At 40.6% G+C, this 14,778-nt stretch overlaps 1 protein-coding gene across 1 annotated transcript in view; it reads right to left on the bottom strand.

Annotated features, from left to right (window-relative positions):
• The window catches only part of ERBB4 (erb-b2 receptor tyrosine kinase 4), a 474,646-nt gene that overhangs the window by 114,197 nt on the left and 345,671 nt on the right, over nt 1–14,778 (bottom strand). Inside the window, exons 11-15 of the mRNA XM_065751277.1 lie at nt 14,469–14,559; nt 12,921–13,120; nt 6,353–6,485; nt 5,687–5,780; nt 4,424–4,578 (exon numbers count right to left, since the gene is read on the bottom strand). Coding sequence (XP_065607349.1) covers nt 4,424–4,578; nt 5,687–5,780; nt 6,353–6,485; nt 12,921–13,120; nt 14,469–14,559 — 673 coding nt within the window. The remainder of the gene's footprint in view (nt 1–4,423; nt 4,579–5,686; nt 5,781–6,352; nt 6,486–12,920; nt 13,121–14,468; nt 14,560–14,778) is intronic.

Raw genomic sequence — 14,778 nt, 5'->3', positions numbered from 1 at the left:
CACCAAAGGTGATGGAAATACAAGGAAACAATTTATGCAGCATCACTCAAGCATGGCCATGGGGAAAAAGCCTCATTGTTTCCTTGCCCTCACAAGGAACAGCAATCAAAGCAGGGTACTAAGTTCCCTGCATTCAAATAAAAAGTCACCTACCCTTTTTACTGAGAGGTCAAGATTAAAGACAGATGCAATGTAACTTTCAGAGAGGAAAGGGTTGATTTAAATACAGCTCCAGAAGTTAGAACTTCTGAGAGGAGCTTTTTGAAATTTCAGCTGTCCCAGCCTTCACAAGTCTAAGTTCTACTTAAGACAAATCCAACATTCTTCTTTTCAATGTGTTCTCAGCAATTTGCTGAAGACCACTGCGGTAATGAAGGGGGCTGAAAAAATTGTTCCTATCTTCTATTTCCTAGCATGAGCAGGGAAGCTGAGTTCAGACTCAGAGTTCAGATAAGAAGAGTCCTCTGAAAACTGGAGTTCTGAATGCCCATTAGTTCAAGTAACTGGCAGGTTGGAAGAGCCTGCTGTCTTACTGTCATTATTCTCTCAGACCTTTGGAGAATCTCACTACAAAACATCTCTCACTACAGAAAGAGAGATGTTTGGACCTAAACCACTTAAAGTAATACTGATTTTTATTTAAAAATCAATAATCATCTTCAGAGGATTTCCAAGCATCCAACAGAAAACTCTGTCTAGGTACACTTTAAAATGTTCAGCATGACTGTGAGCACTTAAATACTCTCCGGTTGTTCTGATTTACATGCAATAAATACTGTGTGAGTAATGGCAATAGACACTTAGTTCTATTAACAAGTTGATTTTCACCATGAAGTCATCAATAACTTTTTCCTCTGGAAACAACTTCCTTCATTTCAGGCTTTTTTTTGACACACAAGTACAAGCACACCAGTCATACATCACAGTGGCACTCAATTCACCCCCAGGCTTCCTTTCCTCTGTTTGGAGTCTGGAGGAAGAACTTCCACGCTCTTTCTGTAAAATGAATTGAGTAATTGATACATATCAATTTGTAGTGAGTGAAAGCCATTAATAACACAGCTTACACAAAGAACGATATGTAGAGCTGTTCACCTTACCTTTAGAAATAATCATTTCCTGAAAGAAAACTGGTTAAAACAGTTTTGAGAAACGAATTAACAATCTTTTCCTTCCCTGAAATAACTCATTTTCCCTCCAACTTTCACAAATATTGTCACATATTAATTTTCCTTGAGACCAAAAAGGGGTTCTCAGCTTTTCACAGATTTCAAGTAGCAAGGCCATTTTCAGGCAGATGAATTCTCCAAAAGCTTTGATGCTGAAAACAAACAAAACTGATTGAGACTACACAAATCAATTAACTCTGGATAGAAGAAAACATTCACTACAGCAAACACCTGACCACCTTAACAATTACTCCGGATAAAGCCAAATGAATCAAAACCAAGGATTTATAAAGGTACTGGGGTGTGCATGTTGATACTGATGGCAAGAAAGTAAAGGAGGTAGGTAGTTTTCCTATCTACAAAACAGAACTGGTCTCCAAGGTTTCATGTCACCAAATCTGGACTATGATGCCAACTGGAATCCAAAATGCAGCCCCTGTGCCTTCAAATCCCTTCTACTGTGACATGTCAGCTTAGAGGGATAATGAGGTTTTGGTGAAGAGTAATACATTTCCTTTAAAAATAAGAATAAAAAGAAAGGAAAGTGAGAACATGTCTGTGATGAGAAGAGGTGTCCTCTTTGTGCCTCGCTCAGGGTGGAAGCAGACTGTCAAATGCTGTTACATAATGAGTATTTTGTTTCTGCAGAAGTGCTCCATTTTGGCCAGCTTGGCAAGAAAAAGTGCCAAATGTTTTCTGACGCTCTTGAATTAAATGGGATGGCCGTCCCACATCCCTCAGACCTGCTTTAAATTGGCTTCAAGTAGCTGATGTTTCTTATGAGGATATAAAGCATAAAGCAGAGTTGCTGCACCTAAGTCACTTCTTGATGCTTCTGTTGGTGAACATAAGATAATTAACAGGACTGGATAATAATATCTATTTACAGAAGTAGCCATTATATGTAAATAAAGGAGAAGAATGGAATTATTCAGTCTCATGATCAAATGAGCTATGCTCAGCCAAAATACCACGATGGAATTATGGCAGAAGGCTCACAGAAAACACAAAGGTGGGGCAACTATCTTCCTCTGTAACACGGATGGCTGGAGATGATTAAAAATAACATCATGAGAACTAAAAACACATTTCAGCAAGGACCATGACTCAGAGCAATACCGTATCAGGAGCAGTGCTCTGCAGCAGCTCAAGACTCTTTGCAAGTACCTAAGCTTCACCAGTACAGCACTGGTTTTATTTCAGCAACTGATCTGACAGGCAGAATAGAGATGCCAAACTAAGCAGATTTATGGTTTCTTTGTACTGCTCAGTTGTGAGTCAAATATTAAGGTACGCTCCCTCCATAAGCGATTTCACTAGGAATCCTGACTGAGGGGAACTTCTGTATTAATTCTGGAAGGAAGGATATGTAATCAGAGAATTCAGCACTGAAGAAGGAGAGAAGGAAAGACACAGATTCCCTTTTTCTCTGTGGAGACATTCAGCCTCAAGAATGCAGGCAGGAAGATAGAGCACCCATAACCCCAAATATCTGGGACAGTCATTAACGGATTAACAATGTCATTGTAGGAAGCCTTCAGAAACACTAGAAAATAACATCTATTCTAATCTAGATTGGGGTTTGTGCATGTTGCTTTCATGAGAGATGATAAAATGCCTAAGAACAAACATTAATCTTCAAAAAAAGGCTGAGAATTTCTATGAGGAATAATATTTAACTCATGGCAAAGGTATAGGTCCTCAAAAGAGAGAAAAATCTTTGCGAGAGAAGCCATGGGCTCTATGGCAGTGGTACTTCACTTCCCCGGGGTTTGGCACACTACGCTTGAGGAGACATTCTTTCACTTTCCACCTGGGCCAGACTTCTGCAGAAAGAAAAGGGAAAACAAAACTCAAGGGGTAAACAATACGGCAACTGAGAATAAAGGAACCCTGTGTCGCCAAGGGTTACCGACAAGCACAGGCAAGCAGTTACAACTGCCTAATGCCCTTCCTATTTGTTAATGAACTAGAAGGTCACATTTCCATCAGGAGGTGTAAAAACCTCCTACCCAGGGAGACAGTACCAACCAACTACTTGCAAAGTACTGATGCATATGAAAAAGCGATGAGGAATGGAAAATAATATGTACTTTACCTAGTTTTGGAGAAACAGTTATTTTATGAAGACTAATAGTATTTTACTCTCCCCAGAATAGAAGGCTGCCTGGAAAGAAAAGCAACAACCCACTCTCCTGAGAGGTCAGAACAGCTACAAAGTGCCTCTAATGCAGGGCAGAGAGCAAGTCCGTCCTCCACAGCTGGGTTTCTCAGAGTCCACCAAACTAGCACATCCACCACGTCCTAAAGGCAGGACTAGAGCTCCTGAAGCAAGCTCATCTTTCCATACTGTGGCTTCTTACTTACAGCATAACTGAGGGTCTGAGGGAAAGACCAACCTGTAACAGATCCTGGCTGTGTCTTTGTGATCTTAAATTTTCCCAACAGCTCTATTACAATTAGATTTGCAAAACTAGCAAAAGGTCTCATTCTGAACAGTAACAGCTGTTGACATCAAGATTACATTGAATAGTTTACTGGTTTAATTTTAGCTGCTAAAAAGAAAGGGCCACCCATGAAAGATCAGTTCACTGGCTGAAGTTTACTCTCTCTCCTGTCCGTCTCTTCCTTTGTGTATCCCAGACAGCACTAAGCACCTCATCAAAAGGACATTTCTAATCCACGTGGCCAAAGCCAGACAAGAGCTGTGTATTCAATTACTGTTCCTTTGTTGCAGATACTTAACACTGGCTCGGATGCATAGCCTACATAATTTCAATTAACAAGTGACTGGGGATACTCAGACAGGACTTAAGGAATGGATCCTCAAATTCACACTCCTGCGGAATTTGGCTCCTGATGAACCCTCTGCACTGCTCCCTCTGTGTCTCATTGAAGTGCTTGGGGTTACCTCAGCAATACCAAGGAGTAAAGATAACAGGTCCATCAACAAGTGAAATCATTAAGTTATAGTCTTACAGGTTTAGACACACAAATGTGAACCAGCACTAGCTAGCAGGAAAGCTGTGAAAAGGCATTTGGTGTGGTTTTCATAAAGAGCATGACATTTCTTTTCTGATAAGCTGCCAGACATTTATGATAGGAACCTGAATGTTGTGAGAATCTGTTGCATTACACTGCTGCACATACTTCATTTTCAGGAGCGGGATGAGTAGTACTTCACCAAGCCCAAACTGCACCTAGATTGTAATGGACAAAAGTAGGATTGTTCACTCAACAGAATTTATTCTTACCCTTGGGTGCAATTTGGGTGACATGGATGGCACTCGCGATCCTCATCGGCGTATTTGAAAATGAAACTGTTTGCCCCCTGTAAGCCATCAGGGCATTTCTCCACACAGTTCGGACCATCCTTAAAATGGAAGCACTTGGTGCAGTGGTCAGGTCCCTGGAGAACATGGAAAAAAATGAAGCAGGTTGGAATTACTGCATAGTTCTGCACTGGAGCTGGAGGCCCTAGTGTGACAGCACGCACAGCAGTAAATGCAGTGGTGTTTCAGACTACCACCAAGGGCTGCTGAGCAATATAAACATCACACTTTATGAAAGTGAAGCCAACTACTGAGTTCTGTTTGGGCACTGGTTTATAATTTTATAACCATGACTCCTCCTTCAAGTCCAAATTTCCTTTGCAAGCTGAAAATGTGCAGTGCTAGCTGCTTGCGTGGTGGCAGCATTGCAGAAAGCAGAGTGGTACAACAGAAACTACTGTGAGAGTGATGGGCAACATAACACTATTGTTTTCTTCACAATCATTAGGTCACAGAAACAAGGAAATAAGCTGCAGGTTAAATTTTCTCAGTAATGAAGAGCCTAAAATACAACTGTACACATCCAAGACACTTTTAATCTTGGCAATATACATATGACTGAAACGAGAAGCAATTTTTATCCAACAAAAAGGACAATAATCTCTGAAACGAGACTCACTGCTCATATAAAGATGATACTGGCATTATAAAGATGACAGTTGCAGTTAGTATTCATGTTTAGGATGTGTGTAAAAAACTCTGCACCAAAACAGGCTACCTTCCATAAAAAAACAAAAAACAAAAAGAAACAAGAACACATAGCTCAAGCCTTCTGAAAAACTCAAATTCCCTCAAGTTTTCTGGAAAAAAAAACTGAAACCTTATTTCACAGGACAGAACTGAATGTAATGAAAAAAAGCAGCTATAGAACACTCAAATTGCAACTGATTACTATCTCACGTTTAAAGACTATGAACGTTACATTTAAGGCATTGAGACAACTCAGGAAAAAAAAGACTCCCCTTTTTACGCCATCTTCTAAAGCAGTCTGATTCATCCGAGTCTGTTCCTAGAATCTGTTTAATACATGCAGAATACTGCTCCTGCATGCGGAGCACATAGATTTTGGACTTCTGTTAAAGTTGATTTTCAACATCTGCTTTACAGTTTCTAAATAGAAGAAAGCCATTCCTTAGCACACTTGAACAGCTAGCTAGCCCACAATGTGCTCAGTGCTGTTCTTACCGGCCCGTAGCACGTGATCATGTTGTCTTCCATCTTTTCACACTGGGGATCACACTCCACGCAAACAGAACCATTTGCAAACTCTCGAAATTCCCTAGGAAGACATTTTGCAGGCAGGTTAGGGAAAGCGCAAAAGTAAGACTGAGGCTGAGCAAAAATGGCTGCCTCCTCACCTGGTGGTAATCATCTCAGCCTCGTTAAGCTGGTGGACTACACCAGCTGAGATCACCTCATTTAAATGCATCAGGCTGCTTCACTACAGCTGAAAATTGAGCCCCACAAGCCCTGCCACTCAAAAAAAACTACCGAAAAACTTCTCCCCAAGTCCAGGCACACCTCATACTCTGAAAGGGGCTGAGCCTGTGGAAAAGACAAATAATAATCCCTAACTGATACAGTTTAAAACACCCTAACTTAAAAGTAGATGCAGCAGGCTTTATTATTTCTATTCACCTACACGTACATAATGTAAAAATCCTAAGTAAATCTTTCCACACAAGTTTAGATTTTGAAACAAAAATTAGCTACTAATATATATTATTCAAAAGGAGTAATATTGATAACAGAACCTGATACTGCTTAATGTAAAAACAAGGCAACTTATACCTTAAATCCTGAACACTCTCGTCAGCAACGTTAGGAAAAACAGCAATGGAAATATCTTACCCATCATACAGGTTACAAGAGTCTATGCAGGTCCTTCCCCTGATGAAGCGCTTGCAGGAGAGACACTGGTCTGGCCCTGGCCCCCAGCAACCATCACTTGAGCATAACTCATTACAAACCATTCCATCAGCAGCTATGGAGAGAGAGAATACTGTCATTAAATCACACAGTCCTCTGAACTCCAAGGGAAAACATTTCATCTAGAATTCAGAAAACAAGGTACTCCCCTCAAAAATACAAATACAAGATCCAACTCTTCCTTGCTCACAGCATGAGCTATGCACAGCCACGATGTGGCAAAGTTCCACTTAGACCCTAATTACAAATGTTCGTGAGGGGTAAGAGACTTTCAACCACCATAGCCTTGAAGACATCACAAAGTTTCAGACTCTGAAAAGAACACACATCCCCTGCAGCACAGATGCCCTCCCAGAGCAGCGATCTTTCTCTGACCAAACCTGATGAACAGCATTCTCAAAACCGGCCAGGATTACAATTAGCACTGCTCAGAGCACTGAGCCCTTACAACAATGAAGCCAACTCCAGTGTTTCTAAAAGCTATTTCACCTATTCTACCACAAGAACCAACAGTAAGACAACAAGTAGTTATTTTTTGAAAGAAGCTACTCTACAACTCTTTTGCTTGTGAAAAAGAGAAATTGCTTCTGACAGGGTTCTTAACAAAGCATTTGTGGGTAGGCCAAGAGAAGTTCTTAAAAAAAACCTGAACTCACCCAACTGGAGAAGCTCTTAGGGCACCCAGCACTCCTTGTCAGGCAGCCCCAGCTCCAAGAGGTGCTCTCCTTTCCGTGGCTGCCCCTGATATGAGCCCAGGGTGGTTTCCCTGTGGGTCCGCCCCTTCTGGCCAGCTGGGGAGCACAGGTGCAAACACTCTGCCTGTGCTCCCTGGGCCAGACACCGCCCTGCACCAGGTGCTCATCATCACTTCAAGCCCTCAACTAACGGTTCCCCTGCAGCAGCTGTTAGGAACTATTCTAGAAGATTCTGCAGTCATATATCACAGAAAAAAGGACACAACTTTAGTAATGGGAAGTCATGCCTCACAGAACGGGGAACTTGCTCTCTGTAGCAATTGTGTAGACGAAGTTGTCAATGTGAACTGATGCAGATAGGAAGAAGGAAAAATACAAAAAACCAACCAAACCCAAAAAAGCTTATTGTCCATACAAAGCAATGCTGGATGAAATGTTCTTTTGTCTGAGCTGACTATTAAAGCTCGACAAAGAGTTTGGGATTAACCTCAACAAAGAATTCAGAATTAACATCAGCAGTTCAACGAAACACCAGTTCAATATGCCATGCTCAGAAAAGCATACCAAATATTCAGGGTTTTTTTTTTTCCTTAGAAACAGAATAGAGAAAAAACAAATTATCTTACCACTGCAGAAACTCACTGTGCACTCACAGTTTGAGTACTACACCCAGTACTGGTTTGTTCCTTTCCGAAAGGATATAGTGAGAAAAACAGAGCTGCAGACTCAATCACAATGAAGGGACAAACAGTCCTAGACACAGGCGAGGAAGGATGTAACAAACTTCTATGGTAATGTGAACAACAAGAAGAAAAGCACAAAGCAATTTTCACAGCTTCTTCCAAGTGCCTTGAGAGCATTCAAAGAGATGGGAACCCAACAGGCTTCGAAACACCTATTTCTTCCTACAAAGTATAGAGCAAGGTGCAGAATTCCCTGGCACAGATCATGGTAAATGCCAAGAATTTACAAGATCTTAAAAATCAATTGTCCATGTTCAAAGTAAAGCTATTAAATCGAAACACAGAGCACAACCTCTGTGTGAAGGACTCCCTGAAGCTAATTCTACAGGTGGTGCAAAAGCACCAGAAGAGACAGCAAACAGCTTTTTGTATTGAACACAAAAACACCAACAGCCCACAAACTAAAGTAAGGTCCATTGCAAAACCAAAACTCAACTTTTTTTTTTGTAAGCATGGTAACATTTTTATAGAAACTACCAGAAAGAAATCAGTAGTTCCACTACGCTGCTACTGACTGAACTTCACTGAAGCTGAAGGAGCGAGATCAAAGTTCTGCATTATCAAATGCTGTATGCAGCCAACACTGCCATTTTCACCTACTTCTACACCTTTCATGTAATGCTGGCTTTGTACACTTGGATTCAGGAGGGTGACTGACTTGGCACTACTGAAGGTCACTTCTGGCCTGGTTTGCATTACTGCCTGTGAAAGCTCTGGGTGATGCAGGTGGTTTTGGGAACCCCAGTCATGCCATGGGATTCAGAGCATAGTTGAAGGCTCCTCAGAACAGACTCCAGCACTTGATGCCTGCTCTGCCCACATCCCTTTACCTCACAGTCTGGTGGTGATGACCAGACAGCGACCAGACCCATTCACGGGCCTGGCCTCACAGTACCTGCTACAGGGATATCTGAGTTGAACAGACAGTTTCAGGCTCAAACTGTATCCAAAAAATAAAAAGGAACAACCGTCTGAGGAACTATTTTTAACCAATCAAATCTGTTCCAAAAAATAAAAAGGAACAACCGTCTGAGGAACTATTTTTAACCAATCAAATCTGTTACACCAATAGTCTTATTTTTCAGTCAATGATTGCTTAAGAACTCATATGGAAACTAAAGAAAACCCTTTAGACATCCCTTTGTGCTCCTTCTCAATCCTAAGAATACTTTAGGTTCCGATACAGTTTTATACACTGTCATCATCCAAAGGCAGCTTCCTATTTTTCACAATCTTTTTGTAACTTGCTATTATGCTTTTGTTACAAGACATTTTCTCTTCCCCCCCCCAGCTATTAGAGCACTCTGAATTAAGAATTTTTTCCTTCAAATAGCAAGTGACACTACTACAAGATAACTCTAGGTGTACAGGGAGCCATATACAAATGAAACAAAGAGATTTTGAGTAAAGAAGATAGTGCTATTGGAATCTAGCCAACACAGTACCTTGTAGCCTGAGGGAAGAAGCACAGTCACAAAAATCCCTTCTGTTTATTTCTAAATCAGAGAAATATTTTCACAAACAAAAATAAAATCCATTAAGCTGGTCTTCCTTTTTCAGGGACATCTAAAGAGATGCCTGAATTTTAGATCTATTATTTGACATTTTTAGGGGCTGAGAATGCTCTGAAACTCCAACGTGTCCTATGGCTGTATGTGGAAGAAAAGAACAAAGCAGCTTCTGACATGAACTCATTTTCATTAGGAGTTTTAGAACAAATACTCATTATATATCAATGGGATCACATAGGTTAGAAGAAACTTCCCCAAACTAGACAGAACACAAGAAAGTTAGCTTAAAAAAGATCAATATGGTTCTATTCTTAGAGGCCTCATCCAGAGCTCCTTGAACTCAACTGAAAAACTCCTGCAGATTTCAGTTAGTTTTGCATCAAACCTGACAATTTCCTCAAGTTTTTAATTGGTAGACAAATGGACATAATTCCCAACATTTGTAACAACCTTTGCCTGGGAAGGTTTCCCTGTATACTGCAGGTGTCATTAGAGCTGACAGCAATTATTTAAATATAAGAATGTGAGGAAAAGGCTCTGCCCCAGAGGGCGGTGAGGATGGAACGGCATTATCAGACGCAGGGTTTGGATTTTGGGTGGCCCCGTGTAACTCCAGGCCTCAGACTTAGTGATCTTTGTGGGTCTCTTCCAACTCCCATCACCATTTCATGATTCATAATAAAAATCACTTAAATAAGAGGCTGACTACATGACCTTAGAAGTTCCTGCATGCGTTTTAAATAAAGCAACATCTGCATTAAATGTGTGCTGCAACCAGTTTTAAGCCATTAGTAATCACTAGGCAATGAGGAAAGCAGTAACAAGCTGACAGAGCCTCAAAACACACAAAGAATTAGTAATAAACACACCAGAGTGTGGCTGTAATAATTAACATGGTCTAGACTGGCTTCTTTGTGGGAAATCTTACAGAAAAAAATCTTTAATGGATATTTTTTATTAGCAATTCACACGCTGCTAGTTGCTATGTAAACAAACAGTACTTCCACCACAGATGCCACGCTTCAATCCTGCAAATATTTATGTACACTTTAGCCTTCATCATTCTGATTAGGCTCATTTGTCACTCCAACAGGCATGTGCACGCACACAAGTGCCTGCAGAATGTGGGTCGAAAACAGGCTAAAGAACCATAAGGCAGAAACTGAAACCCTAGTGGCTTGCCCTCTGATCACAAACATTCAGGCAATGGAAGATTAGAAAAGCTCTCTAGTCTGCTTCCATATCCCCAAAAAATCACGGACGCTTCAAAGCACGCTGGACAAAAGCATCTGGCTCTAAGGACCAGTTCTGTCCTACCCAAAGTAAAGGTGAGGATTTCAGTTAGACATCTAACCCGCAGCAGAACCCATTTAACCCCAGAGAGGTGCTGACTGACAGGCAGTTGAAGCAGCAAGGTAGCTCTTCTCATCTAATGTTGACTCCCTGAGGGCCACAGAACATTATCAATTCATCCATACAAGACGTGCATAGAGAGAAAACCATTGTTACATTTTTGATTCAGGAAATTAGCAGTCCGAGACACTGCACTCTGGTCTGAGTAACCCAGCCAATAGCCTATGCTCATTAAATACAGTCCATTTAATAAACATAGGTTAGAATTCATTTCTAGAACTAAACCCCTGGTTGCGTATCTTACATTGTAGCTTTTCAAAGGGAAATGAAAAAGAGATCTGTTTTTCTCATGAAGATTCTCCTGGTGTAACATTTCATAAAACATCTTCAGTAGTATTTTTCTATCTGGGAAATAAAAGCCTCTACTACAGCAAATCCTCAGCAAGGTGAAAGTCAAATAAAGTTCACATTTTCCCTTTGCGTGCAAATGTACTGACAAGACTTTACAGTGCCACGGCACGGTTTGGCAGTACGCTCTCATTTCCATTTGCTCAGCAAGTCTGAGTTTCAGTAGCTGTAGCCATTTCAAAGACCCCAACTTGGCAATCATAGTCAAGGGCAAAGAGGTATTTGACAAAGCAGTCCCAACAACTAATATGGGACTATCCTCCCAAGTGCTGTGTCCAGCTAGGCCGCCAAGTTCACCTGAATGGCTTCCCACTGTCTTTTAATGTGGTCTATAAGTCACGCAGATCTTGAAGCAAAAAGGAAGCACTACTTCCCTTTTGGAGCTATGGAGATTATGTTCCACCCCAGAACTTTCCTTATTTTCATACTAAATCTCTCTGAACAGAAGAGAGCTGTTTCTGTCGTTTCATTTATTTGCCATTATCGTTATCAGACTGATGAAGCTAATGATGACATAAAAAAGCAGACATGACAACAGTGGACATCACCAAGAACAATATGTTTCTGCCACAGTGCACAGTTTTTTATATGGTAGAAAGGAATCCTGTGCTGTCTGGAAATTTCAAAGGCTTTCGTATCCCACAGCAAAACTGGACCACTAGGATCCTACTGGACTACAGTCCACCAAGCAAGAGGTGTTCCTTTAACCTTCACTTTAACCTGTAGAATAGTAGCCAAATAACAGCTACAAAAATCTCACATAGAGAGCTACCAAACAAGGCTTTACGCTTCATGAAGCTCTCACATGGCAGAAGAAATGAAGAAAATATAACCAAGCAGAGGTGATAAGAGATGTTTCGTCTAATACTGGAATCTACCCTCATACCACAGTGATGAGCACAGCCACAAGGTCCTTCAGTGCACAACAGAACTTCAAAGAGAGGGGAAAAAAGAAACACTTAAAAGCAGGATCACAGCCTGAAAAAAAAACATTTCTGCCTGGCCAAATCTCAAAGAACAGTAATATCACTTAAACATACAGCAATTTCACCCATTTCCTCTCTAGCAGTATAACCGTATCCTCAAAATGAACTATATGGCTCCTAAAATATTGTGCAAATTGCTGTGATTCCTGTATAACCAACTCATTTAATTTGCTACACAGTGTTCATTTGTTTTTCAATATGAACTTAGTCCAGATATTGTCACATAAGCTTTCCTGAAAGACAATTAGCCTCAACTGGAAGTCTGCTAGTAACTTTCCTTGTCAGATAAGAGTTCAGTACAGAAAGGGAGAATTCAGTTATCAGAAACAGTCCCAAAAGTGACCTTTCAAGATTAAGAGAGAGCCAAAGAGGTGAAGAAGAGTAGAAGCAAAAGATGCCTGTTTCACTCCACAAGTAGAGGGCTGTAAATCGAAGTATATAAACATAATATTCACTCCACATTTACAACCTTCAGAATCCATACTCATAAAACTGTATCTCCTATCTCCAAAGTTCATGCCACAGTAAGGAAGCAGTGCCTTCTCTCCTCACCATTTCATTTGCTCGTATTTTAAAACACTTCATTCGCATATAAACCTCCTCAGAGACACGGAGCCAATACCTTTAGATTCCGTAAACGATCAGTATTCCACTTTTGCTCCTAGGGCTTCTGGTAAGTGACCTCAGCTGCATTTCTGGCCTATCCACACACTGCTTCCTGTCAGTACCTACATCATCTCCCCCTGAATGAGCCAGTCACGGCAGGAAGATTTGCATCGAAAAGCAGTACTTACTGCAGTTCTCTGCTCTTTTGTTTCGATGAATCACGGTCTTTTGAGTGGGCGTGCTGAAGAGGCTGGTCCAGTTGACTGTGTGGTAGTAGCATAAATTGCTGTTGTCTGTTATGTAGATGTTACCGGCGCTGATTTGCTTCAAGGACTGGAACTGTAAAGAGGTAATGCCTTGCTGCTTCAGGATGAGTAAAGAAAGGCCACTGTGACAAAAACAAAAGAGAAGAGGGACGAGCCCCAGGAGGTGGCTCAAGAGGTAGAACTCAAGACCATTTTTTGCAAATTTGCTCAGAAAACTTTTAATTTGAAAAGATACATTTTTTGTGAGGCAAAAGGCAGTTTTATTGCCCAGAAAAGTGAGCCCTATCAGAACTGCAATACCACAAACTGTTCGATCAATTCAGCCATCAAACTGATCAACTAAGTCACTCACAGTCTGTATCAATCATTAACTCTTCTTCTTTTTAATAAAGTGCTGTCAAGAAAACTGAAGAAAACGTGTTGTTTCTTTTTCTGGTAAGACATCAACATTAATACTACGATGACTTACATGATAAGAAAAAACTGACAAAGACACATTAAAGGTATTCTAAAATGTATTAATGTGACAAATTCATGTCATTTATAGTGATATAGGAAGAAATAGTTATTTTCAAGGAAATGCATTCTTTCTACATTTCCTTTTTCTTCTTCATAAGCTGTGGTTATCTCCTCTCTTTATCAAAAGAACGGTAAATGTGTAACACAGGAATGGCTGTGCACACTGTATGACTAAAGACCAGTGAGCAACATCTAGTTTTCTAAACATCCTTCAAGTTATTGTATTTTAATGATTATAATTGTTTTCCAGCTGTTCTAAATAAACACTGCTGCCTCTGAACAGAATGCTAGGCTGTAATTCAATCTCAAGGTTTCACTGCTATCCATAATCTGCTTGGTCTGATGTTAAAAACGTCAGCAGAACGCTGCACTGACACAGCTGGGAGCCAGAGTTTCCTCTTTACACCATTCTACAAGGTATCTTCACCCATTATTTCCCACTGCATTTTCTTCTCTTCAAAAATCAATTCCTCCCTATCAGTTGTCAGATAGAAACATCTCTTGTAAAAATGGCACTACAGAGCTAAGTACAAAGCATTTACCTTTTAATGCTTCTTATGACCAGGTTGCTCCTTGGACATGTGAGACTGCACTTGTATACACACCGGTATGGGCATCCAGACAACGAGGCTAAGTTCTACTAGTATCTTTCAAGTCACATTTCACACTCATAAAATATTTTAAAACATAGAAAATATTAAAAGAACAGGAAGTTGGCAGCTACAGAAATGAACCAGGATAATTTGATGCTGTTTTTTTTTTCTTTTACGTCTTTACATTTAAAAGTTCATGTCCACCGTAAAGAATGGAATAGCAAAGATACTGTTAACGGATAGCTTGCCAACTGAGAAACTGTATCAAGTTGTGACATCCTTCCCAAGAAGTGTTGCACTCCACGCTGGTAAACACAATGCTAATGAAAAACAGCATCGCGGACACAAAGTATCTTACCTATACAGAGCTCTTCCGCCTATAGTAACCAAGTTAGAAAACACCCTGAAGTCAGTCATGTTCTCAGGCCACGACTGTATGTTCAAATACCCTGAAAGAGAGAAAGCAAACATGACCATCAACCACTTCAGCCATAACAAAAGCTTCACCACATACATGAAATAAAACAGGCCTAGGCTTTAAGTGAAAGATGGTGACGGTTTGAGAAAAAGAAATAAACAGGTAACAAATTCAAAGACAGTAGTGTGCAGTGTTCACCAGCCTGCTCTGTGCTGTCTCCTCCAGCAAGGAAAAGGAGGTCTTAAACAGG

This window comes from Cyrtonyx montezumae, unplaced genomic scaffold (assembly GCF_038088225.1).
Source record: "Cyrtonyx montezumae isolate F1298 unplaced genomic scaffold, pur_monq_1.0 scaffold_7, whole genome shotgun sequence".
NCBI classification, from domain to species: domain Eukaryota; kingdom Metazoa; phylum Chordata; class Aves; order Galliformes; family Odontophoridae; genus Cyrtonyx; species Cyrtonyx montezumae.
The sequence above is the reverse complement of the archived record's forward strand: the minus strand, read 5'-3'. Positions and strand labels throughout refer to the sequence as shown.